General features: G+C 51.1%; 1 protein-coding gene across 3 annotated transcripts in view; it reads right to left on the bottom strand.

The window, feature by feature from the left end:
• The window catches only part of Brsk1 (BR serine/threonine kinase 1), a 33,069-nt gene continuing 6,161 nt past the window's right edge, over nt 1–26,908 (bottom strand). Inside the window, exons 1-19 of one of the 3 annotated variants that reach the window (XM_059281983.1) lie at nt 26,105–26,436; nt 24,636–24,730; nt 24,447–24,532; nt 22,666–22,806; nt 18,172–18,288; nt 18,031–18,064; nt 17,877–17,945; nt 11,550–11,696; nt 11,036–11,067; nt 10,460–10,630; nt 9,551–9,648; nt 9,229–9,388; nt 8,975–9,035; nt 8,235–8,604; nt 7,793–7,841; nt 7,575–7,698; nt 6,779–6,977; nt 5,272–5,361; nt 1–400 (exon numbers count right to left, since the gene is read on the bottom strand). In XM_059281983.1, the coding sequence (XP_059137966.1) occupies nt 243–400; nt 5,272–5,361; nt 6,779–6,977; nt 7,575–7,698; nt 7,793–7,841; nt 8,235–8,604; nt 8,975–9,035; nt 9,229–9,388; nt 9,551–9,648; nt 10,460–10,630; nt 11,036–11,067; nt 11,550–11,696; nt 17,877–17,945; nt 18,031–18,064; nt 18,172–18,288; nt 22,666–22,806; nt 24,447–24,532; nt 24,636–24,730; nt 26,105–26,234 (2,331 nt within the window). In that variant the 5' untranslated portion in view covers nt 26,235–26,436 and the 3' untranslated portion in view covers nt 1–242. Of the gene's footprint in view, nt 401–5,271; nt 5,362–6,778; nt 6,978–7,574; nt 7,699–7,792; nt 7,842–8,234; nt 8,605–8,974; nt 9,036–9,228; nt 9,389–9,550; nt 9,649–10,459; nt 10,631–11,035; nt 11,068–11,549; nt 11,697–17,876; nt 17,946–18,030; nt 18,065–18,171; nt 18,289–22,665; nt 22,807–24,442; nt 24,533–24,635; nt 24,731–26,104; nt 26,437–26,908 lie in introns of those variants that run through there. The other 2 variants (XM_059281992.1, XM_059282000.1) reach the window with 2 other exon arrangements.

Raw genomic sequence — 26,908 nt, forward strand, 5'->3', positions numbered from 1 at the left:
CCGCAGAGATTGATCAATAAATAAAATAATAAATTAATAAATAAATAGAAACAGCTCCCACCCCCTTTTTTGCCCTAGAACCTCCCCCCATTGGGCACGGCCCCTGGAGCCCCAACCCTGCAGGGCAAGACCGAGTTTTATGTCCCCCCCCACATACTCCTTGGGCCTTATATACAGATTCACAGTAGGGGGGCAGGGAAGGGGGGTGGAGGGGGCTCCCCTCCTTCCCTGGCCCCCTGGGGTCAGGGTAGAGGGGTTCCATTGGTGGCCAGGAGCTTCTTGTCCTTAGGGGGTCCTCGGCGGGGAGAGCTGCTCAGATCAGGGTCAGGGCGGCCTGGTGGGGGCTGCAGGCTTCGGGGTGGGGTACCAGCAGGCCGGGTCTGGGCTCCATTCTTCTCATCTGGAAGGAAGAAGTGATTTTGTATGGGCTGATAGGCTGCTGAAACCAGGTTGAGGCTCCTATCTGCTGGTCTCAGTAGCCCCAAGAAACCAAAGTTGGCCGGCAGGATGGCTCAGCGGGTAAAGGCACTTGTCACCAAGCTTGATGACCGAAGTTTGATCCCTGGGGCCCACATAGGAGGAGAGAGACTCCAAGGTGTCCTCTGACCTCCACATGCGTACCATGATGCTCACTCCCCCATACACAAATAAATAAATAAATGTGACAGAAATAACAACAATCATAACAGAGATGGAATTCACCATTTGTGGGACTTCAAGTCCCAGAGACAGCTGCCATAGGGAAGCCCACCTTTTCCTACAGGGGGCCCACAGGTGCCCTGTGGCTTCGAAAAACCTGCCCAGTTTGTCCGAGGTCCAGGCCAGCCCACCACAAGGAATTCTCAGCTCTCAGAGGCAACCGCAGGGTTGATATCTGCTGTACCCCTTATCTACAACTAGGTAATTCTACGGGAATGGAGTTCACAGTGTTGGGAATTGTCTTGGGGTCTCAGACCCTTCTGCTTCTGCTGACCTGAGGAAGGCCACACTTTGTACACATGGGCTAGCATGTGTGTGTACACGATTTTGTGTGTACATGGAGGTCAACATCTGAACTCTCTATGTAGACCAGGCTGTCCTCAAATGTACAGAGATCTACCTGCCTCTGCCTTCTGAGTACTAGAATTAAAGCTCACTGTGGTTTATCTTATTTCCTAGGTTACATTTTTAAGTATTTATTTTGTGTGGGGACACACACATGCTGCAGCCCACAAGTGGAGCTCAGAGGACCGTTTGGGGGAGTTTGGTGCTTTCGCTGAACCTGGAGCTTACCAATTGGTTGGACTGGTTAGGGGCTCCCCTGTCTCTCAGTGCTGGGATTACAGGGCTACATTGCAGTATGGCCACACTTTTTCCCCTGGAGCCGAGAACAGGACCCTGCCTCACTAGGCAAGCACTCTACCCCTGAGCTAAGTCCCCAGCCCCTTGGCTTTTTCTCATGGGTTCTGGGGATGAAACTCAGCTTCTCATGCTTGCTTATCTAACAATGTACTAAGCCATTTCTCTGCCCCCACCCCCACGCCCTTTAGGTGTTACTTTATGAGAGGTTTCCCGCATGTATGTGTACCATGTGCATGCCTGGTGTCCACTGAGTTCGGAAGAGAACATCAGACCTCCTAGAACTGGAGTTCTGGATGGTTATGAGTCATCATGTAGGCACTGGGGTCTTCTACAAGAGCAACAAGTGTTCTCAACGGCTGGGCCGTCTCTCTAGCCCACCCCCACAGAGCTCAGGTTGGCCCTGAACTCACTCTGTGGCAGAGGATGACCTTAAGCACCTGATCCTCCTGCCTCAGCCTCCCAAGTGACTGGATCACAGGTCAGGTTAACAAGACCTGGAGCCATCATGAAACAAGGCTCTGAGCATGTTTGTAAAGGATGGTCTGGACTAGGATAACTAATGTGGGAAGACCCACCCCAATGTGAGCTGTACCACTCCGTGGGCGGGGCCACCATGTCCAGTCTGCCATGATGGACTGTCCCCTGGAACTGAAGGCCAAAAGAAACCTTTTCCTTTCCCTCCTCTTTTTTTTGTTTTTTCAAGACGGTTTCTCTGTGTAGCCCTGGCTGTCCTGGACCTCTCTCCATAGACCAGGCTGGCCTTGAACTCACAGAGATCCGCCCATTCTTGCCTCCTGAGTGCGCCACCACCGCCCAGCATTTTCCTTAGTGTGTGTGTGTGTGTGTGTGTGTGTGTGTGTGTGTGTGTGGTGTGCTGCAGCTCCAGTTTGCTCTCCTTCCCATCATGTGGGTCACGGGGACCTGACTCAGGAGGAGTTAGGAGCTCGAGCACCTTCAGATGCTGAGCTCTCTTGCCAAAACCCACTTCCTGAAGTCGCCTTTGTAAGGTATTTTGTTGCACCAACCAGTCATTTAACTAATCCTCCTGGGCCTGAATAACTCTGCTGTGAGAGGTTTTCTGTGAGTTACAAGGTTTTTCAGCGTCCCTGGTCCCCACCCACACGATGCCAATAACATCTTCCTGCTCTCCATGTGAGACCTGCCAAATGACCCCCAGGGAGGTTGTGGTAGGCTGAATAATGCTATCCCCCACAGACGTTCACATCCTAAAGCTGGGGACCTGTGAAAACGTTGAGATCATGCCTTGTGACTCAGAATAATCCCTGTGGGTGGGGAGACTACCTGGGATTATCTGGGTAGACCCAGTTTAGTCACACAAGTCCTTACATGAACCAGTCACGTCAAGGGCAGAGCAGTGTTCCTGGCTCTGCAGGGTGTGGCCACAGGTGAAGGAAGGAGCCGCAGAGCAAGAGAGGATAGCTCTCCGGAAGACACCCTGATGTCAGCCTGGGTGCCGCACCTCCAGGACAGCAGGATGGAAAACCGGTATTGTTTCAGGGACCAACTTTGAGGTCGTCTTCTTTTTTTCTCGAGACAGGGTTTCTCTGTGTAGCCCTGGCTGTCCTAGAACTCACTTGGTAGCCCAGGCTGGCCTTGAACTCACAGAGATCCTCCTGCCTCTGCCTTCCGAGTGCTGGGATTAAAGGTGTGCACCACCGCCTGGCTTGAGGTCATTTATTAATGGCAGCCAGTGAATCCAGGGTCAAGCTACTAGTGTCCTCCAGTGGCTGCTGTACTCATTGCTGGATTCTCTGCGCTGGATCCCTTCTATAGGGGTGGGGACAGAGGGATATCAGGCTGATTTCGCTGGACTCTGACGTACCTGGCACGCCCCTTTCTTGCTCCTACAGTGGAGCCTGCTTTTGTCTGTAAACTCTTCATTCACTTAGAAATCTCATCTTTGCATCTGCTATGGCAGACACCCTTGGTACTACAGGCTAAATGTTGTGTCCCCCATCATTCACATGCTGAAATCATCACCCCTAAATGGATGAGGCCTCTGGGAGATAATTAGATTTTTTTTTAGGGTGGAGCCTTCATAGATGGGCTTCGTGCCATGAAATTATCAAAGACCTCAGTGAAAGCTAGACCGGTGGTGGTGCACGCCTGTCATCCCAGCAGCCGGGACGGAGGCAGGAGGATGGGGAGTTCAAGGTCATCTATGTCTACATACCGAGCTTGCGGCCAGTCTGGGACAGAAGAGAACCTGTTTTTAAAAAAGCCAAAAGGAAACCTAAGGAGACACAGTGAGAAGAGGCCATCAGAGAATGAGGAGATGGGCTCCAGACAGACACAAGATCGGTCGCGCTGCCTCGACCCGGGACTTCCAGTCTCGGAACAAAAACTCTTGGGCTGGAGAGATGGCTTCCTGGCTAGGAGCCCTGGCTGCTCTTCCAGAGGACCTGCATCTAATCTCCAGCTCACAACCCTCTGTACCTCTACTTCTGAGGGCTCTGGTGCCCTCTTCTGGCCTCCACACACACCAAGCATGCACACGGTGCACAGACACACATGCAGGCAAAACCACCCATGCACATAAAATATAATGCTATTAAAAAATAATAATTAAAAAAGAAAATAATTTTTTTGTTTATTTCTGAGACAGGGTCTCATAAATATCTGTCTGGCCTCGAATTTGATACATAGCTGAGCATGACTTTGAATTTCTTTCATTTTTAAAAAATGAAAAAAAATTTATGTGTATTGGTATTTTGCCTGCATGTATATCTGTATGAGGGTGTCGGATCCCCTGGAACTTGAGTTATGAACAGTTGTGAGCTGCCATGTGGTTGCTGGGAATTGAACCTGGGTCCTCTGGAAGAGCAGCCAGTGCTCTTAACCACTGAGCCACCTCTCCAGCCCTGATATTCTTTCTTTATTTGTTTTGTTTTCCAAGACAAGGTTTCCCTGTGTAGTTCTGCCTGTCTTGGAACTCCCTCTGTAGGCCAGGCTGGCCTTGAACTCATAGAGATCTGCCTGCCTCTGCCTCCTGAATGCTGGGATCAAAGGCGTGCATCTCCACTGCCTGGCTGACTTTGAATTTCTGATCCTCCTGACTCTAATGCTGCCTGACGTTACAGCTGTGTTACACCATTTCCAATTTACATGGTGCCAGGATTGAACCCAGACATTAGTGCATGCTGGCCAAGCACTCGATAACAGAGCTACATCCTCAGCCCCATTTGTTTGCCTTGAGACAGTTTTATGAAGTGGCCAAAATGGCCTGGAACTAGCCACTCAGGATGGCCTTGAGTTTGTGGCAATCCTCCTGCCTCAGTTTCCTGAATGCTGGGACTACAGGCAAGCACCTCCATACCTGGTTTCCTACTGCTTAAAAAGCCACCCAGAACACGTCTTTTGCTTGTCTTTTTCTCTGTTGAGGATTGAACCCAGGACCCTTGCTAGGCAAACAGTCTATCTCTGAGCTAACCCTAGTTGGTTTATGTTATTCTCTTATGGAAACTGGATGAATTATAACACCTCCCTGAGGCCTGGCCTCTGCTCTGCCCTCTGGATGCCAGATGAGAACTATGTCCTTCAATTCCAATGACATTTGGGTCCTGTACAGTGAGCCACTAATACATCCTATCTGTCCTGGTTTTAGCCTAAAGGTTATGCCTTGCCCCTAGTCCCAGGCACACCAGGATGGCTGGGAAATCTCCCACAGCTCTGTGGCACCATGTTCCACTGCTCCCAACATGGAGGCCACTGTCCCCTAAGAACTCCGGGGTGCTGAGGAGTCCCTTCTCAGACCCCAGCCTTTTGTGGGAACATCTATTCTCAACAGTGCAGGGGAGGCCTCAGCAAGACACGAGGCCTCAGCAAGACACTGGCCGAAAGTCCACGAAGTGGGCCAGCCAAGCAAAGAGAGAGCAGTGTTTGGACCCAGTCACCCTGGATGTCACCCACCTGCTAGGGCCTGCACGGAGGGCTGGTCGTGAGTGCTCAGCAGCTGTGCCTGGATGGTTTCTACCACTCGCTTGAACCGACGGCTGGGACCTGGTGGGGGATGGGCAGATAGGAAACACGTCACTCAGAGTGGAGGCAGCAAAGTCCCTCCCTCCGTCGAGCAAGACAGTCCTCCTTTAAGGGATCATTTTCCTGACTCTGTTGGGCCTGCATCAATAACTGGTTCCCAAATGGATCTCTGCCCTGCACCTAAGGAACACTGTTACACCCAGACACCTTCATTTTAACATAACGAACGACAGGTGTCGGTTTCTCTTTAAAGAGACGCTGCTGCTTGCTTAACTTTCCTTAGGGATGTGAAGAGAAAAAAAAAAAAAAAAAAAAAAACGTGAGAAAAATCAGTGAGGGGCTGGAGAGATGGCTCAGTGGTTAAGAGCACTGGCTGTCTTCTAGAGGGCTTGAGTTTGACTCTTAGCACCCACGTGGTGGCTCACAACTACTTGTTAACTCCAGTCCCAGGGAATCTGACATCTTCCTTTGGCTTCCTTGGGCACCAGGCACACACATAATACACAGACATACATGCAGAAAAATACTCATATTCATAAAAAAATTTTTCTTAGCTAGGCGGTGGTGGTGCACGTCTTTAATCCCAGCACTTGGGAGGCACAGCTAGGAGGATCTCTGTGAGTTTGAGGTCAACCTTAGCTATAGAGTGAGTTCCAGGAAAGGCACCAAAACTACACAGAGAAACCCTGTCTCGGAAAAAAAAAAAAAAAAAAAATTTTTTTTTCTTTAACATAGAAAAGTAAGTGAGAGAAACAGACAAACACCACCACCACACCGTGGGCTGGCAAGATGATAAGACACTTGCTGCCACGCCTGACAACCTGGAGTTCAATCCCTGGGATCACATGGTAGGAGATTCCCACAAACTGACCTTTGACCTCCAGTTGATGTCACACACACTCATTGTAAAGTCATCCCCCGACCATAACATATTAAAACTGGTGACCAAGAGAGCAAATATGTATATACTTCCAATGTATATACTTCCAATATGAAGGCCCAGGAACCAAGACTTGAAAGCAAGGCATTCCTGTGGATTTTCTTCTCTCAGGCTAACTCTTGATTGGTCATGGCTGCCTGGAGTTCAAATTCTGAGACTACAGCTGAACTCCATGGATGGATTGGTGATGTCTGCTCTGGGTAGGGCACTGATGTTGGAGGCTAGCATGCTCACACTTCTAATAGAAGATGAAAAGGTAGCACAGAGCACTCTATAGACTTTTTTTTCCCCTTTGAAAAACGAGTGATTACTGATACCAATGAAATGATTTCTCATTATATACGCCCATGGAAAGACTGGGAAAGGAAAGCCTGTGGGGGAGGGGGGCTCACAGAATCAGCACAGCCTGTGCTGATTTCCTTTTCTTGCTGCTCTCCTGTGCGGATAATCCTATTTTAGAGATCATGACTACCCCAAGGCTGGTTGGGAGAGACGCACCGGAGATGAGCGTGAAGGTGACTGAGTAGACGCCACCTCCACTACCGCCATCTCTTCGGGGGGAGGGTTCTGGACCCTCGGAGGAGCTGATGTCCACCTGGAAGCGGACAGGCTTCTGGAAGACGGAGGGGCCGCCGCTGGCCTTGTATTCGGCCCTGAAGCTGGTCTGTGACAGCACACTGTGACTCAGGCTGGGGATCTAGAAGGATATAAGGATGGGGTGAGTCTGAGGGACAGATCACCCATCAGCCACTGGGGGAAAGAATAACAAACAAGCCTTGGGAAGACCCATGCCCACCGGTGCCTGTAGTTCCTCTGCCCTACATTCAAAAGAATGAATCCTAAATTCATATAACCTCCGCTACCTATGGGATAGCTAGAATCATATGAAATACACTTCTGAGCCATATGAAATACACGGCTTCCCTTCCTCCACAAGTCACATGTCTGGGTAACTGCAAATCCCACCAGCCCTACAGCAAAGGACTGTGGGACTGGCTTTAAGTAGGAAGCATTAAGGTCCACTGAGAAAGGTCTTTCCTCGTACCACCCTCAGATCTTGTGTCGAGGCATGGCAACGCTTCCGCCTTCCCCTGGTACTCAGAAAACTGTTGTTGAGGGTCTTATTTCAGCACTTTGGGCCCAATAGTCTGCTCTTGCCTCCCTGTCCAATACTGACCAACTCCAACTCTTGCTGGAAAACTACAAATCCCATGAGTCTCAGAAGCAAGTCCGTCCAGGGATAGAGTGGCAGGGGGTGTAGCTTTGTGGTCAATGGGGACGCTAGGGCTCTCACCGACAGAAAGGCATGGACAATGTCCGCTTTGATGCTGCTGAGAGGTTTGTCCTTTAGCACGAGGAATATTTGTTCTTCTTTGTCCAAGGAGATGAAGTTCCCGAACCAGGAGCGTTTTGCCAGCCTGCGTGGAAGGGGATAGAAACAGTACAGTTAGGAAGACGCTAAAAGACGGACCCCCTCAGTTCCCACTCTGTTTCTTCCCTTGTTGAACTCACTCGGGAGAGGATTCTGGTGTCAAACTGGACATCTCCTCAGCGGTGGGGACTGGTCAGGGAGGGGAGAGAAAGTAGTCAATACTTACTATTTGTCATCCAAGGCTGTGTAGGTGCAAGTCGCCTCCCAAATGGCTAACCCTAACCAGGTAGTCTGATCTGGCCCCTTCAGGAAAGGCAGTGGTTAGGCCATACTCCTCAGGGTAAGGCTCAAGCCCCAGAGTACATCATACGGGACCTGTCCTCATCGCCTCTTTCCGGAAACCCACCTCTTCTCTCCAAACATTATCATCTCAATTTGTCTTGGGACTTGGAAAGATGGCTCTCTTTCCTACCCGAAGACCCCCATGGAGATTGCCCGAAGGACAAGACATTCAGCCCTCTCCTTCCCACATTAGAATTCAGCAGCTGGCAACTCCAGCCTCGCATCTGCCGAGACCCCTACCCTGCATCTTGCGCCGGTGGAAGCGAGGGGAGCCCAGGAAACTGTTGCGGATGGAGTTGAGACGACTTCTCCAGGCGGCTCCCCCGACGCCACCGCCTGGACTGGGCGGTGGTGTCGTTCCTGGGGTCCCAGTAGGGCTGGCTCGAGGCGTGTGCAGAGGTGAGTGCAAGGGGGTTCCGCCGGAGGAGCGCGGGGAGCCTGGTGGTCCGGGCAAGGGTGTGGAACGGGCACTGGGGGGCGGTGGCTGCTCCCCAGCACCCCCGCCTCTGGGGCCCCGAGAAGGCAGCGTCTGTGTTTTGGAAGTCGGGGAGCCTCCGCCTCTAGCCTCATCTCCAGCTCCTGGCTCCGGTGAGAAGGAAAAGACCGGACTCTGTGGAGGAGTGTGGGACCTCGTATGAGCTCGGACTACAACTTCCGGGACGCTTTGGAAGCACTGCTTGCTTAGACTCGCTGGGGAGGTCCGCGAGACATGCTGGGAATTGTAGTCCAGTCAGCCCCACCCACACTCAGGATTCGAGGCACTGGCCCTGCATCCCAGCCCAGGCTAAGCAGAGACTGACACACTGAACGTGCTCAATGATGAAACTCTTCGGATAAACTACAAATCCAATCCTAAGAAGGCAGAAATGGGGTCTTTGACACTTCTGGGGTAAGGATGCCTCATGGAACTGTGTTTCCTGTTCAGTCTTTTTTGACTACTCCCTATCTGTCTCAATTCTCTGAAGTCTCTCTTGACTTACCCTTGGGCTGCTCAGAGGGCTGGAGGACAGACCAGTGGAGGCTCCACTGACGCTGCGGGATCTGTTTACAGAATTAAAAAAAAAAAAATTGCGTTTCAAAAGGTTCAGATGTTCCTTCACTTCCACGTCCTCCCAGGGAACGAGGACCAGGCAGGGCAGTGGTTTGTCCCAGGTACACAGAAGACGTGAGGTCGAGCAGGGTCTAGAATGCTCTGGGGCTGAAGATCCTTCCGGAGGGGACAAGAGGCTCTCACCTCTGACTGTGCTGGGCCATCTCCAAGGCCCGTCTGGTAGGCACCGGGGAACCACCACTGCCAGCATCCGTGATGCTCAGAACTTCCATGGACTTCCGCTCTGGCCTCCGCTTCCCGTGTCTGCTCAGCATGGGAGAATCCACACGCTTCCGAGGTGGGTCTGCAGGGAGAGAGCATCGACCTCCTCAGTAGGCAAACCGAGGCCCAGAGCAGAGAGAGGGTCTCATAAATGTCTAGCTGTCTAAACGTAGACTCCCAAGGCCTACAGCATCCTCCTCCCTCAGGAGTCCTAGGATCCGGATCGCCCAATCTGCCGTCTCACCGACATCATTCCGAGGAGGCAGGTCCTGGTCTTCACAGCTGGGATACCGCTCTTTCCGATCCAAAAGCAAGTAATAGATCATCTTTTCCTGGTTTTCCCTGAGACAGGGAAGAGGGAGGCAGGGAGGACTGAGGTCAGAAACCAGTGCCCAGGGCTGGGGAGGTGGATGAAGGTCCTTGCCACTAAAGGCTGATGGCCCGAGTTGGATCCCTGGGACCCACATTGGTGGAAAGAAAGAACCGAACTCCTGTCCAGTTATCCTCTGATCTCCAATCGAATGTGCCTTGGCACACACGCCCCCCACCCCCATACGTAAATAAATGTAATGAAAAAAAGTATGTAAAATAAGGAAATTTGTGTCTGAATGAGACCTCGCTCCCTCCCATATGCTGTGGTTCCTTGCAGTCAGGGCACCTAGTGTATCTGTCCCCAGATCCAAGGGTTCAAGTCCAGATCCTAGCCCTCCACCTTTAGACCCTGGCGTCCAGACCCCACCCCTCCTACCACAGTTCTTCAAGTCCAAGCCGTAGACCTCCTCTCTCAGACCCAGGTGTTCTGGTCCTATTTTTCTTCTCTGACCCAGAATGCCATTTTCCTACATCTCAGCATGGCTATCTTCCTAGGGTCCAGTGTACATCACAATTTAATTTTACCCAATAGTAGCTAACACTGGGGCACTCACTAAGTACGTCCTAAGTTCTACGTAACACAGACCTCATCCGACATGCCTGCTCGGCGCATTTCTCTCCAGATCACAATCGCTCCCGCGCACACCAGCTCTAAGCCTCTAGTCTGTTGGCTCCCTAAGCCTGGATGTGGTACGCCCCCTGCAGGCAGTCTTGGGAACTGCCACAACCCAGTCAACCGGTGAAGTGGGGGTGCCTGGGAGAGGATCTTGGGCGGTCTTACTCCTCGCTTCGCAGTTCTCGATGCAGCCGCTCGCGGTCTCTGAAGCAGCCCAGGGACGCCATGCTCTCCAGAACGTCAGGGTCCAGCTCTCCATTGGAAGGCAGGCTCCGCATGGCTACCCTGCGGCCTGGGGCTGGCTCCAGGCAAGGGTCTGGTTCGTGTTTCCCGCCCCTGGAAAGGTGCAGAAACACTTTGGAGAAAACCAGCATCCGTAAGAGAGCCTTTATCATCATCCTAGGCTTAGGTCCCAGGCCCAGACTACTCCTCCCAGGACCTGGAGAGTCGGGGTCCCCAGCCTGACTTCCTGAGACCCAGGCAATCGGGATTTAGCTCTCCTCCTTCAGACAGGAGTCCAGACCCTCGTTCTCTCTCTGACTACAGATGGACCCCTGGCTCCCTCCTCCCTCTGGTCTGACACTCTTTCTTCGGCTCTGTCCTCTTCTGCCAGGACTTTAGTGTGAGACTAATTCCTCCCATCCCGCCCCACCCAACATGGCATCACGCCCTCCACCTCTGCTCTGGCCCCAAGGTCCTCCCTCCCTCGGGTACCCAACTGTTCAATTCCCTCTTACTCACAGGTACCAGGGATGTTTCTGAATTTGCTCCAGCTGTGAAGGGGTGGGTTACAGAGAAGCAGAAATTAGGTCAGATACACACAGAGGGTGAGCAATTAAATAAAATCAGTTAGAGTTGATTCTGGGAGGTCCCTCCCCAACCAGAGGCAGGATGACATATCATGTCTCCCTCTGGTGGTCGTAAAGCGTATCGTTATGTGCACCTACAGACGACCATTTCTAGACTCTGGGTGGCAGTTTTCTGCGTGCACAGGGCCAGCCTTTTCAACCCCTGCCCATCCGCACATGTGCCATCCCCAAGGCCTGGGACTCTCCGATCCAACCTTGGACTGCTTCCTCTCTAGTTTGTAAGTTTTAGGTTTTGCTGGACCTTGGGCTGTAGGGTAACCGGTGAACGCCTCCATCCAAGGATTTACAGGCAGGCTCTGGAAACTGGTCCCGTCCCATGACTCCCTTGGGAATTCTGGCATCTCACCCACCCACCATTCCTCTTCTGCCAGTCCCTGCCAACTTACACTGAGCCTCTTTTCCGGCTCCACTTCGATCATGCCCCTCAGGAGGCTCTGGCAGTCCGGAGGAATGAAGTGCGGCATGTGGAAGACACCGCGCTTCACCTTCTCCAGCAGCTGGCGCAGGTTGTCATCATCGAAGGGCAGGGCCCCCTGTGCAAGACATGACCAAGAGCCTTAGGTCAGTGGTTCTCAACCTACGCGTCACAAACCCTTTGGGGAGGGTCGAACCATTGTTTCACAGGGGTCGCCTAAGACCATTTGAAAACCAGATATTTACATTACCATTCACGACAGTGGTAAAATGACAGTGATGAAGTAGCAACGACATACTCTTATGGTTGGGGGTCACTACAACGTGAGGAACTGCATTAAAGGGTTGAAGCATCAGGAAGGTTGAGGACCGCTGCATTAGGTGGAGCTTAAGATTAGCCAGGGGAGGTTCCGAGTGCTGATGGTGCATCCACACACCTCACCCTCACCATGGGCACGAGAGGGGCGCAGGACAATCTTCATAGCCTCACCTACAAGGCTGGAGATGTAGTCCAGCTGGTGGAGTGCTTGCCTAACATTCATGAAGCCCTGGGTTCGATCCCCAACGCCAGTGTAGTGGCACATGCCTACAATCCCAGAACTTGGGAGGTAGTGGCTGGAGGGTCAGAAGTTTAAGGTCATCTTCAGTTACATAGTGAGTTCAGGGCCAGCTTGGGTGACATAACACCCTGCCACAAACAGAAACCACATTAAAAAAACAAACAAACAAACAAACAAACAAAAAACACAGAAACAAAACAAAACAAAAAAATACCTCAAACCCAAAATAATCCTCACTTTAAAAAAATTATTTTTACTTAGGTGCATGTGTGTGTGCTACACGTATACAAACAAGTGCTTTTGGAAGCCAGGTCCCTTGGAGCTGAAGTTACAGACCGTTGTGAACTGGCGGATGTGGGTACGGGGAATTGAACTCAGGTCCTCTTGGAGGGGCAGTAAGTGCTCTTGGCCACTGAGCTACTCTCTCCAGCCCATAATCCTCACTTTGGATGGGGAAATTAAGACACAAGGAGCTCAGCAGTTTGGCAAAGGGCTGCCCAGTGTGTAATATGTAAGTGACATAGTAGAGGTTTGCAAGGGGAAGTGTGTCTCTAAAAAAAACAAAAACAAAACCCACCACTGCAAGTCTGAGGCCAGCCTGGTCTACTAAGTGAATTCTAGGCTAGCCAGGGCTACATAGTGAGACCCTGACTCAAACAAATAAACAAACAAAACAACCAAAGACAGGTGGAACAGCCAGGCGGTGGTGGCGCACGCCTTTGATCCCAGCACTCGGGAGGCAGAGGAAATCGGATCGCTGTGAGTTCGAGGCCAGCCTGGTCTATAGAGTGAGATCCAGGACAGTCTATGGCTACACAGAGAGACCCTGTCTCGAAAAACGAAAACAAAAACAAAACAAAACAGAACAAAGACAGGAGGAACATCTGGAGATAGAGTTCAGTGGTAGAGTGTTTGCCTATCGAACACCAGTCCCTAGGTTCAGGCCCCTGTGCTGTGGGAAGTTCCTCTACACTTAACATACTGTGTTTGCCAGACAAGGCGGTGCATGCTTGTAATCCCAGCTCTCAGGAGGCTACGGCAGGAGGACTGATGCAGCCGTGAGGCCGGCCTGGGCTACACAGTGAGTTTTATTCCAGTGTGGGTTACATAGCAAGACCAAGTCTGAAAGAGAGTAAAGGAGAAGGAGACTGCCCGGTGTGGTGGCTCGTGCCTTTAATCTCAGCATAAATAAATAATGCATAAATAGGTATACCAGTAAAACAAGTGAGGGCTGGTTGTGGTGCAGTCTCAGCATTCAGGAGGCATAGGCAGCTGGATCTCTGTGGACTCAAGGCCAGCCTGGTCTACACAGTGATTTCTAGGCTGGCCAGGGTTACCAGTGAGACCTTGTCTCAAACAAACAAACAACTAACTAACTAATGAACTAAGAGGGCTTGATGTGGCGGTACGCACTTTTAATCCCAGAACTTGGTAGATTTAGGCAGGCAACCTCTGTCGGTTCGGGGCCAGCCTGGCCTACACAGAAAGATGCTGTCTGAAACCAAAAATGGCCAGGAATGTGGCTCCATTGCAGTAGTGTGCTTGTCTAGCATGCATGAAGCTGTGCACAATCCCCACCACTGCATCATCAGCGGGACATGGCGTTGACTCCTGTGTGCTGTGGAATCACCATTCTGTGCACTGTGTGAATATATGTCGCTGCGATTGGCTTAATAAACAGGCCGACTGGCTGATCGCTGAACAGGATAAAGCTGGGTGGGCAAGCCAAAGTGGGGATGATGGGACGAGGAAGGGCGGAGTCAGAGAGATGCCCAGGAAGTAAGACATGCTAGAGGACAGGTAAAGCCACGAGCCACGTGGCAATAATAGATGAATAGAAATGGGTTAATTTAAATGTGAGAGTTAGCTAGTAAAAAGCATGAGCTATGGGCGGAGCGTCAGTAATTAATATAAGCCTCTGAGTGATTATTTGGGACTAGGTGGTCGGGACAGGAAAACTCCACCTATATCTGTAACCCTAGTACCAGGAGGAGGCAGAAACACAGTCAAGGTCGTCTCCAGTTACATAATGGGGTCAAGGCCAGCCTGCGATATATGAGAACCTGTCTCAAATAGGGCCATGGAATGACTCACTGGGGAATGTGCCACCACGCCTATGCACCAGAGTTTCATCCCTGGGACCCACACGGTGAAAGAAGGAACTGCCTCCTGCTAGTTGTCCTCTGACTTCATGCCCTGGACACACACACACACACACACACACACACACACACACACACACACACGACAAATGAATACATGAATGTTTAAACAGAGCAAAAATAAGGGAATACAAGGAGAAACAAAGGGAAACCATTACGGGCTGGAACGGGATGATGTGATCATCAGGACTGGGGACAGTCGAGCAAGAGGAGAGTCTGGTTTGACCTAAGGAGTCGGAGGAGGGCTCTTGGGAGATGATGTTATGAATCTTAGGGCTTTTCTGAGTGTTTTAAACGGTTATGCCTCGTATCTAAGGTGCGTGGACAGAATGCAGGGTGAAGGAAGCCGGGGAGAGGGCACCTCGCTGCTGGTCTTGGGGTCAAAATGCCCACCTTTGGCTCTGGTGCCTGATGCGTGGGCGGTGAGTCTCAGCCTCGAGCCTCTGTGGACTGGGCAAGGCTATGGGACAGACTGAAAATACCAGGCCCGCCACAGCTGGTCCTCATTACTCTCGGAAGTTCACTTCTATGTAATCACGGTGAACAGCGAGCTAGGGAGTACTGGAATGGTGAATTACTGCTTCTGGGCGAAAACCAGCGAGGTCCCTTCTCCCCACTGCTCACGGCTTCTTCTTATCAAGGTCAGCCGGTCATTACTCTGACTTGTTTTTCAGTGTGCTTTCTGCTGCTTGTCTGTTTACAGCACTGGGAGTACTAACTTAAGTCTTCACAATTGCTGGTACTGTAACTATCCACACTGTGTCCATAAGGAGACAGTCTTACGGAGAGAGAGTGACTTCCTTGTCCAAGAGGAGGAAGCAGAGATTTGAAAACTCTGTCTTTTCCCCATTTGATGAGAAAAACCTGAGAGGAAGGATCTGGAGATCTAGGCCTGTTGGTAGAAAATTCGCCTCGCATACACAAAGCCCTGGGTTCAACCGCCAGCACCGTATCCACCTGGCATGGGCAGTGGAAGGAGGCACAGGATTTCTTTTCTTTTCCTTTTTAATTTTATTTTTATATGCACTGGTGTTTGACCTGCATGTATGACTGTGTGAGGGAGTTGGATCCACTGGCACTTGAGTTACAGACAGCTGTGAGCTGCCACGTGGGTGCTGGGAATTGGTCCTCTGGAAGAGCAGCCAGTGCTCTTCACTGCTGAGCTATCTCTCTCTAGCCCCAAGGCACAGGATTTTAAGGGAAGCTACATAGTGAGCTTGAGGTCAGCCTGTGTTACAGGAAACTCTGTCTCAAAACACCTAAAAAATGCATCAAGGGAGATGGCTTGGCAGTTAAGAATACTTGCTGCTCTTGCAGAGGACCTGGGTTTGGTTCCCAGCATCAACATGGTGTCTTAGAGTTATCCATAATTCTAGTTCTAGGGGATTTAGACTGCTCTTCTGGCATCCGCAGGCACCAGGTGAGCACAAAGTTCACAGATATACATGCAGGCAAAACACTCATATACATAAAATAAAAACAAATAAATCTTAGCTGGGCAATGGTGGCACACACCTTTAATTCCAGCACTTGGGAGGCAGAGGCAGGCAGCTTTCTGAGTTTGAGGCTAGCCTGGTCTACAGAGCAAGCTCCAGGATAGCCAGGGCTACACAGAGAAACCCTACGAGAGAGAGAGAGAGAGAGAGAGAGAGAGAGAGAGAGAGAGAGAGAGAGAGAGAGAGAGAGAGATCTTAAAAACAAACAAACAGGGCTGGAGAGATGGCTCAGAGGTTAAGAGCACTGGCTGCTCTTCCAGAGGTCCTGAGTTCAATTCCCAGTAACTACATGGTGGCTCACAACCATCTGTAATGAGACCTGGTGCCCTTTTCTGGCCTGCAGGCATACACGCAGGAAGACTACTGTACACATAATAAATAAATCAATCAATCTTTAAAACAAACAACCAGAAGGTGTGCTCAGGGTGCTAGAGATGGCCAAGAGTACAGACTGCTCTTCCAGAGGACCCAGGTTCAGTTCCCAGCAACCACACTAAAAGGCGCAGAGCCACCTCTAACTCCAGCTCCAGGGAATCTGACATCCTTTTTGTTCCCCAGACAACCATGGACACACACAGGCACACATAAATAAAAGATAAACCTTAAAAACAAAACATGCCCAGAAGAAAGCCTGCTTTGAGTCAGTTATTAATGCATGCTACATTAGGAGGCCTATGAGAGACCAAGTCTGGCCTAAGAGAGACCAAGAGATGAGTCAAGTAAACAAACGCACGAAGATGAAAGCCACCGATATGGGTCCCGACCTCAAGGAGCTCATGACAGACAAGGAAGGGAGATAAGGGTTGAAAAATTATGCGACAAGATACATACTGACAACCCTGACCATGGCCGGGAGGAGGAGCACCTGCCACAAGACCCGGCCTGGGGAGGGGGTCAAGGGAGGACTAAGATGGAGGAGGCTTTGGGAAGCCTCTGCGAGAAATGACCACGGGGCTGAGGAATAAAGTCTTGATATCCACGAGGTAAAACACAGGACTAGCAGGGATGGAGGAACGTCCTAGACCTAGCATGTAAAACCCCGGGTTCAGTCCCTAACAGTGCACAAACCAAGTACGGTGGTGTACGCCTGTGATCCAAGCACTTGGGAGGTGGAAGCTGGAGAATCAGGAGTTCAAAGCCATCCTGGCCTATATATGAGTTCAAGGCTAGCCTGGAAGACACGAGACACTGCCTGTCTCTCTGTATCAGCGGTGGTTCTCAACCTGTGAGACAGGACCCTCTTTTGGGAGGGAGGGGAGTCGAAGGACACTTTCACAGGGGTCGCCTAAGACCATCGGAAAACACAGATATTTACATTACAATTCTCAACAGGAGCAAAATGATAGTTATGAAAGAGCAGCAAAAATAACTTTATGGCCGGGCGGTGGTGGTGCATGCGTTTAGTCCCAGCACTCGGGAGGCAGAGGCAGGCGGATCTCTGTGAGTTCGAGGCCAGCCTGGTCTACAGAGTAAGCTCCAGGAAAGGCGCAAAGCTACAAAGAGAAACCCTGTCTTGAAAAACAACAACAACAACAACAAACAAAAACAAAAACAAACAAACAAAATTTATGGTTGGGGGTTACCACAACATGAGGAACTATACTCAAGGGTTGTAGCATTGGCAAGGTTGAGAACCATTGCTCTCTATATAAATCCACACACACATGTGGGAGATCACACCTATACTTGAGAGATCAAACACATATATTTACATTAATAGGATCACCCCCACACACATATATTTAAGCGATCACCCACACACTCACATACTCACACCCCCCCCACACACACACACACGTACTTGGAGACCACACATATATTTTCGAGATCCCTCTCACAAACATCTTTATATATTCAAGAAATCACACACACTCACATATATATATATATATATATATATATATATATATATATATATATGAACATACAGTCACACATGCTTACAAATATTTGAGAAGTCACACACACACACTCCCATTCTTTAGGAGGTGACTCTGGAGATGAGGATACATATGAGGTTCTATACTCTACTGGGTGACATTGTTCCAGAAATACCGAGGTAGCAGCCAAAGGCACCTTACCACAAGCAGGGCAAACAGGATGACTCCACAGCTCCACATGTCTGCCCGGCGGCCATCATACTTCTCCCCCTGGAAGGCAAAAGGTGTCATCCCAACAGCATCTCTGTGGTCACTCTGTCCACTTCCCTTGCCCTCCCCTTATCCCCTCACTCACCTTGATCACCTCTGGACATGCATAGTGAGGGGACCTGGAGGAAGAGAAGGAAAAAGAGAGAGGGGGTATGAGGGTGTGAGCCCTGGCCAGCTTCTCACCCTTCCGGGGACTTCGGGGGAAGGGGCTGGGCCTCCCACTCACCCGCAGCTGGTCTCCAGGAGGCTATCCCCCACCTGCAGGGATGCCATGCCAAAGTCTGCGATTCGGATGTTGTTTTTCTCATCCAGCAGCAGGTTCTCTGGCTTCAGGTCTCTGTGACTAAGACAAACCGGTGAAGCTCAGCTTTGGCTGCCCCCAGGGAAGCTATCCTCACTCACCTACAACCTCTTAGAGTGAGATACTTCTAGTATTTTGTTGTTGTTTGTTTTTCTGAGACAAGGTTTCTCTATATAACAGTCCTAGCTATCCTGGAACTTGTTCTGTAGACCAGGCTAGCCTCGAACTCACAGAGATCCACCTGCCTCTGCCTCCTGAGTGCTGAGATTAAAGGCGTGTACCACTACTGCCCGACACTTCTAGTATTTTTTAAAGACAAGGTGTCATGTAGCTCAGGCTAGCCTCACACTGATTATATAGTTGAGGATGGCTTTGAAATCCTAATCTTCTTGTCCTATCTCCCATGTACTGGAATTATAACTATGTGCCCTCAAGCCTAACTGTGTGTGTGTGTGTGTGTGTGTGTGTGTGTGTGTGAGAGAGAGAGAGAGAGAGAGAGAGAGAGAGAGAGAGAGAGAGAAGGAAAGAGAGAGAGGGAGAGAGGGAGAGAGAGGGGGAGAGAGAGAGAGAGAGAGAGAGAGAGGGAGGGAGAGAGAGAGAGAGACATATTATAATGTCTAGATATGTAGCTCAAGTTGACCCCAAACTTGAATCAATCCTTTTGCCTTACCCCCTCAGGTACTGGGATTACAGGCATGTATTGCTGTGCCTGACTCTAATGCCTTTTTGAGTATGGGGGGGGGTCATATTATAATGTCTAGATATGTAGCTCAAGTTGACCCCAAACTTGAATCAATCAATCCTTTTGCTTTACTCCCTCAGATACAGGGATTACAGGCATGTATGCTGTGCCTGACTCTACTGCCTTTTTGTGTATGGGCGTGGACACAGGTATGTGCAATGCATGTGAAAGCAGGAAGTTGACATCTTGTGCCTTCCTCAGTTGCTCTCCACTGTGCATTTTGAGGCAGGGTCTCTCACTGTACCCGGAGCTCATCAGTATGGCTGGCCTGGCTGCCCAGCCAATGCCAGGGAGCCTTCTGCCTCTCGAGGCCTGAGCTTGTACCTCTGCAAGTTCTCGTCCCCACGGAGCCATGCGGACAGCCCCTGCCAGGGCTTTCCTGCACGCATGTATTGGCACCATATGACTGTCTGGTGCCTGGAGATGTCAGGGGAGGGTGTTGGATCCCCTGGAGCTGGAGATGTAGCGCAGGAAATTGGAACCAGGTCTTGAAGAGCAGCCAGCGCTCAAGCTCACTGATCCATCTCTACAGCCCCAATTCAAAATTTACTTATGTATTCCTTTTCTTTTTAGTTTTTCGAGACAGGGGTTCTCTGTGCAGTTTTGGAGCCTGTCCTAGAACTCACTTGGTAGTCCAGGCTGGCCTCGAACTCACAGAGATCCACCTGCCTCTGCCTCCCGAGTGCTGGGATTAAACACGTGCGCCACCACCGCCCGGCCTACTTATGTATTTCTTGAGGTAGGGTCTCACTATGCCGCCCTGGGCTGGCCTGGAACTCATGGAGATCTACCTGTCCCTGCCTCCAGAGGTATGTACCGCCACATCCACAATGAACTGGTTATTAGAAATATAAAAATTGGGGCTGGAGAGATGGCTCAGAGGTTAAGAGCACTGGCTGCTCTTCCAGAGGTCCTGAGTTCAATTCCCAGCAACCACATGATGGTTCACAACCATCTGTAATGAGATCTGGTGCCTTCTTCTGACCTGAGCATGCATACATTGTATACATAATAAATAAATCTCTTAAAAAAAAAAAAGAAATATAAAAATTGGGCCACTGAGATAGCTCAGGAGGTAACGGTCCTTGCTGTCAAGGCTGATGACCTGAGTTTAAGCTCTAGAGGCTATATGAAGAAAGAACGAATGTTGTCTTCTGACCTCTACATGTGGACCATGGCACTTGTGCCTCCCCTTAAATAAATAAATGTTTTTGAAAAAAAGAGAAATGTAAAAATACAGCTAGGTGCCAGGTGGTAGTGGCACACGCCTTTAATCCCAGCACTCGGGAGGCAGAGGCAGGCGGATCTCAGAGTTCGAGGCCAGCCTGGTCTACAGAGCGAGTTCCAGGACAGCCAGGGCTACACAGAGAAAGCCTGTCTTGAAAAAAAAAAAACAAACCAAAAACAGTGAGGTATGGAGTGTCATATCTGTAATTCTAGCACTCTGGAGGCCAAGACAGGAGGACTGATATGAGTTCAAGGCCAATCTGGGCTATACCATGAGACTCTGTCTTACTTAATACCCCCAATAAAAATAAAAATAAAAATTTCCATGTCAAGTAATTTTTTTTTTTTTAAATTTCAAAACAGGGTTTCTCTGTGTATCCCTGGCTGTCTTGGAACTTACTCTGTAGACCAGGCTGGCCTTGAACTCACAGAGATCTACCTGCCTCCCAAGTGCTGTGATTAAAGGCGTGTACCACCATACCCAGACATTATTATTATTACTTACTATTATTGCTGTTATTGTTATCATTATTTGGGGGGAATATCAAGTAATTTTTTTAACTTCTTAATTTTTTTGAGGCAAGGTCTCTCTATGCAGCTCTGGCTGGCCTCGAACTCACAGAGATCCACCTGCCTCTGCCTCCTGAGTGCTGGGACTAAAGGCGTACATTACAACAGGTTTCAAGTAATTATTTTTATTTTTTTTACAAAAAAACAAAAAACCTGCCACTCAAAGCAGGCAACTGGTTCCTTCCTCAGGGCATTTATACTCCTGGATCAAACTCCTCAAGATTTAAGGGTCAAATCTGGAGGGAGGTGGGGCTGTAGAAGTCTGCCGTTTCTATTTGGAGCGGTCAGTAAGTGGGTCGCACCCAGTATGTTGAATATCACCCCCTATAGGCTATAGTCTTCATTGCCAGTCTTGATACCACTCAAAAAGGTGAACTTACTTTCAATAGCCTGTGTTTAGGTGCCTTTTAAAAAGATTTGATTTTGAAGTGTGTGTGTGTGTGTGTGTGTGTGTGTGTGTGTGTGTGTGTGTGACTGCAGATGTCTGGTGAAGCTAGAGACATCTCACCTTTCTGGAGCTGGAGTTACAGGCAGTTGTGAGATTTTAGTTATGAGTGGTGGGACTTGAACTTGGATCCTGTCGAAGAGTATTACGTTCTAACCATTCAGTCATCTCTTTAGCCACACCCCCACCCTGTTTTTAAAAACAGGATCTTTCTCTGGGGGGGGGGAGGACGACACGGGTTTGAGACAGGGTTTCTCTGTATAATAGTCTTGGCTGTCCTGGAACTCACTTTGTAGACCTGGTTGGCCTCAAACTCAGAGATCCGCCTGCCTCTGCCTCCCAAGTACTGGGATTGAAGGTGTGTGCTACAATGCCTGGCAAGAGAGGGTCTTTCTATGTAGCCCTGGCTGGCACTGAACTCTCAATGATGCTCCTGCCTCTGTCTCCTGAGTGCTAGGATTACAGGTATGCACTCCTCACCCTAAATCCTGCACACATCGTATCTTGTCTAGGTTGAAGTCACTGAGGAGAAGAAATATCTCTTTGCAGGGATATTCATATGTCAAAAACATAAACTGCAATTCTTACCTCACATCAAACACTTGAAAGTTTTGAAATTAACTTGAAAGGGACCCCAGGATTAGTTGCAAGAGATAAAACTGTACAACTTCTAGAAGAAACCATAGGATACCATCTTGGTGACCTTGAGTTGGTTTTAAAAAGGACAGAAGTGCTGGCAAGATGGTTCAGGGGGTAAAGGCACTTGCCTCCAAGCCTGATGACCTCAGTTTGATTCCCCAGGACCCACAAAGGGGAGAGAACAGGATCTTGAAAGTTGTCCTCTGACCTCCACGTGCACACTGTTGCACACATGTGTACACTCTCTCTCTCACATACACTAGTAAAAAATAAAATGTAAAAAATACCAAATACAGAGGCATGTGGTGGTACACACCTGTAATCTCGGTATGCAGGAGGCTGAGACAGGAGGATTGCAATGAGTTTGTGGGCAGGCTAGTCTACATAGAGTCTACATATAGAGGTGCTATAAGAAACCTGGTTTCTCTCTCACACACACAGAAAAAAGAAAGAAAGAAAAAGGCCAAGGATATATGGCAAATGGTAGTGCACGCCTAGCGTGCACAAGCCTCAAACTACACACACACACACACACACACACACACACACAATTATAAAAAAAAAGTTCTAAAATTACATAGCAACCATGCACAAGACTGAAAGTGTATTTAAAACCACGAAACTGTACACTTCTTCAAAAGGGTAAGTGGTATGGTCTGAGTTACAATACCAGGAATTTTAAAAAGGTTAGGGTTGAGGGCTAACCACACTGGTTTCTGCTCAGCCCTCCATGTGGTTGCAGGGACCTGCCTCCTGGGCCACCCTCAGCCATCTCCCCCTCCAGCTGTCCCCTCACCAGATGGAGTAGCTATGGCAGAAGTCCAGTGCGGACACGATCTGCCGGAAGAACTTCCGGGCCTCCTTGGGCGTCAGCCTCCCTTTCTTTACCAGGTAGTCAAACAGCTCACCGCCGGAAACATGCTCCAGAACCAGGTATCTGCAAGACACCGACGGGGCCGAGGGCTGGAAGGGGCATGTGAAGGACCAAGGCCTGGTCTCCCTTCACTGAAGACGCTGAAGCCCCAGTTCCCACCCGTCTCTGCAAGGAAGACATTGTAACTGCCCCGAGTCCCTGGGAAGGAGGCTCCGATGGCCGCAAGCCTCCAGAAGTGATTCCAATATCCACACGTCTCTAGGAAACCAAAACTCTATTCCCACTAGTCCCGGGTGGCAGAGACTCCCAAGGAAACTTTTGGTTGTTTTTGGAGGTAAAGCAACTCCACTGGCACCTGAGGTCAGAAACCACAATTGCCACGGAACTCTGGGAAATGAAGAGCCTATTCCCATTAGCACATTTCCCCAGGCCAAGCCTCTAATTCTCACAAGCCTGTGACTTGAATAAACCCAAGTTCTCGTTCATTCTTGGGCAGTAACAATTACAGTGTACACCAAAGAGAGACTACAACTCCCATTAATTCAAAGAAGTTTATAAAAACCACCAAACAAAACAAAGCAAAAACCCCTCCCACTTCCCATAAGCCTCCGGGACATAGAGAGTCCCAATTCCCATCAGCCACCTGGATTCTAGAGACTTCAAATCCCATCAGGCTCTGAAGGATTAAACCTCCAGCTCCTATCAGCTCCCGGGAAACAAAAACTCGATTTCTGAGACGTTGGACGGCTAGATTCCCGTGTGAAGCACAAACCCTCGTGAGCCCTCTCTCAGCCCTGATGATGGAGTGGTAACCATCAACTTTGGAGACGATGACTTCTCCTCCCCTCCACACCTGGGAAGCCTAAGGACTACAACTCCCATGAGAACCTGGGGCTGGGCACTGCTTCCAGCCTGGGGAAACCTGTCCCACCCTGGGGATGTAGGTTAAGGGGGTGGGGGGAGCGTGAGGCCTGTCCCCTCTCCTGTTGTCCAGTCCAGCTGTTCTCTGGGCCACCAGAGTCTGGACAAAGAGTCATTCTCTGATGCCCAGACAGCTGACCCCCCACCCCCACCCGCATCTTAACTGGATGGTAAAGGAGTTTGTGATACTGACTCAGGACTCCCAGAGGAGGTCCATTGTCGGGGTGGCCAGCCCTGGTATCGGAAGTGATGCCAGGGTAGGACAGATCTCAGATGTCCCAGAGTGGGAATCTGGAAGGATCCTTCAGGCTTTACTAGGCTAACCCTAACTGCCTCGGGGAGGAAGAGGCAGTTAGCTGGGCTTGGTGCAGGCTGGTAATCTCATTTACTTAGGAGGCTGAGGCAGGAAGACAGTAGTGAGAGGCTCCGCCTCTGTCCCCACTCAGGGCCACTCTGGTCCTACATCAGGCCGGAGTGTGAATTGCAGGTGTTCCTGTAAGCAAGGGAAGGGACTGGCCCAGGTCACGTGTAGCTCATACTGGCCTCCAACACAGCTATGTAGCTGAGGACGACCTTGAACTTCTGATACTCCTGCCTCACCTCACTAGAGCTGAGATTACACACGTGTGCTGTCACATCCAGTTTATGCGGTGCTGGGGGTCGAACTCAGGGCTTCCTGCATTCTACAGAAGCACTCTATGAGCTACATTAGGTCCTGTTTCTGGAATAATAAATAACATGGGGAGGGAGAATGGAGGGGCTGGGCGTCTATAAATACCTACAAATATTTCTTGTTCTCGTAGACGTCATGGAGCTTGAGCACGTGCGGGTGTTCAATGAGCTTCAGGATGGCGATCTCCCGCTCCACCTGAGGGGCACGGACACAAGAGAAGGGGTCAGCACGACCTCTCTACCGTACCCTCAGCACCAAAGGGTACTCCGGCCACATACACATTCTTATGCACACGCACCTTCATCAGCACCGACTCTGACAACTTCTCCCTGTTCACGATCTTGACGGCAACCTTCTGGCCCGTGATGCAGTGGACCCCAAGTTTAACCAGCCCTGGAGGTCAGATGTAAAATAAATATGGAGTGTTCTCCTGGGTCTCCTCCCAGCTCTTAAGTTGTCCATCACTCCCCAATCCCCCTCCTTCCGGCTGACTGTCCGCCCTCTGCCCCTCTTCCCCAGCTTTCACTCTGACTCCCTGGCCCAACTTCCTCTTTCCAGATTTTCTTTCTCCCAATCTGTCTCCTTGCTCTCTCAACCAACCCATCACTCCCTTGCAATCTCTGCCTTTCAGACTTCAGAAACCCCATCATCTCACAAAGAATACACCCTCAAGTTTTCTTCTTTCCCAAGCCTTCCCATCCTCACCTCCTTCCAAACCCCAAACCTTCAATTATCTTTTTTTAACTCTTAAAAAGTAGCTGCCATGGTCAACAGCAAGCAAATTCCAAGCCCGACCACCCCACTCAGGAAACCCTACCTATTCCTGGGAGTCCTTAACTCAACGACTTAAGCAACCAGAGATCGGATATGTACCACCTTCTCAGTCCCAGGAGTCTTGGCCCCAGCCCTCCTCCCTCAGACTCAGCAGTCCAGGCTCCTGACCTCTCCTCCTTCCATAGTTCATGAATTGAGGTCAACAACACTTCACACTCGTACTACCAAGATGTACAGTCTGACTTCCCCTTCCTATCTCAGGCCTGGAGCTCAGCTTCATAGGGACCTGGGACGCACAGCCTGGAACACCGGAGGTCGGCTCCTAGTTCACCTCCACCCACCACCCAGAAGGAGGTGGTTGTGGCCACAGTCAGCATTTAGCAACAATCAAACACAACCCTGCTTTCCAGGGCCACTCCTGGGAGCTGAGCTTCCTAGAGCCCGCCTCTCCATCCTGTTTCCACACTGTGCAGAATGGGGAGAATGCGGTCGACCTCACACCCCAGGGCTCCAGCTTGCTGCCCCGAGCGCAGGTGGCCCCTTTTGAGCTGGAGGAGAGGGACAGGAAAGCAGCCTCTCTCAGGATGGACGCACCTCCACCCTGCCCGCACCTCCACCCTGCCTGCGGCTGCACTGCAGCAGCACCCGCCTGCCTCAGCTTGCAGAATCAGCCGGGGCCCCACACCCGCAGCGGGCCTACTTCCCCACTGCTCCTGGAGCCCCTCCAACATCTGCCCCAACCGGGTTATTTGAGCCACAGGAGTCCGGACCCCTACTTCTCCCTCGGACCCAGAAGTCCCAGACCCCTGCCCTCTCGAGGCCCCAGAGTCAGAGTCCCTACATCCGTACACCGCGGGCACTTGGAACTCAGGACCCAAGCCCCTTTTCCATGAGGGACCCCGGGGTCTGCCCTTTAAATACCCGTGGTCCCGCCTTCTGCCCCCTCCTGCACCCCGCCCCCGCCCCAGGTGTCCGCTTAGATTCCAGGCTCACCTGTCTGTCCTTTGCCCAGCGTCTTCTCCAGCCGATAGGGGCCCACATATTGGGCGTGCTGGGGTGGGTGTGGGTGTGGGAGGTGGTAGGCGGGGGAGCCCCCGCCACCCTCCTTGGACCCGGACGACATGGTGCCCTTGGTCCCGGCCCGACCGGTCCCCCGGCCGCCCCCCCTGCGGCCCGTGGCCCCGTTCCTCCGGTGGGGGCCGGCGACACCTCCGTCCCGGCCCCCCCGGTTGTTCCCCACTTCTCCGGGGGTCCCCAGGGGGCTGGGCTGGCCCCCCCAGTCGGTGGGCCGCAGAGCTGGGGGAGGGGGGGCTGCCGGGGGGGTCAGGCCCCTGGAGTCAGCATGGCCGGGGGGGCTGCGCGGCCCCCCCTCCCCAGCCCGACCCTGGCCGGCCCCCCCCTTCCTGTGCCTCCCCCTGCAGGGGGGGTCTGAAGTGCGGGGCCGGCGGATGCTGCAGGCCGAGATCCCCCCCGCCCCCCCACGCGCCCTCTCTCCTCCGCCTCCTCCTCCTCTCCGCCTCCCCCCCGCCACCTCGTCCTTTCTCTCCGGCACGCTGACATCACCATCCGGGGACTCCCGGCCCTTCCCCACGGTTAACCCTTTCGGAGAGAGGAGGGGGAGTGGCAGGGGGCGGGCCTGGACGCTGGACTGATGGAGAGGAGGTGGGAAGATGCTGGGATGGGTGGAGGGATGCTGGAGGAAAAGGATGCTGGAGGAGAGAGGGATGCCCGGAAGGATGGAGAGAGATACAGGACCAGGAGACAGGCAGTGATGGAGGCACAAAGGGTAGTCTGACA

The sequence above is a fragment of the Peromyscus eremicus genome, chromosome 1 (genome assembly GCF_949786415.1).
Source record: "Peromyscus eremicus chromosome 1, PerEre_H2_v1, whole genome shotgun sequence".
Taxonomy (NCBI): Eukaryota; Metazoa; Chordata; class Mammalia; order Rodentia; family Cricetidae; genus Peromyscus; species Peromyscus eremicus.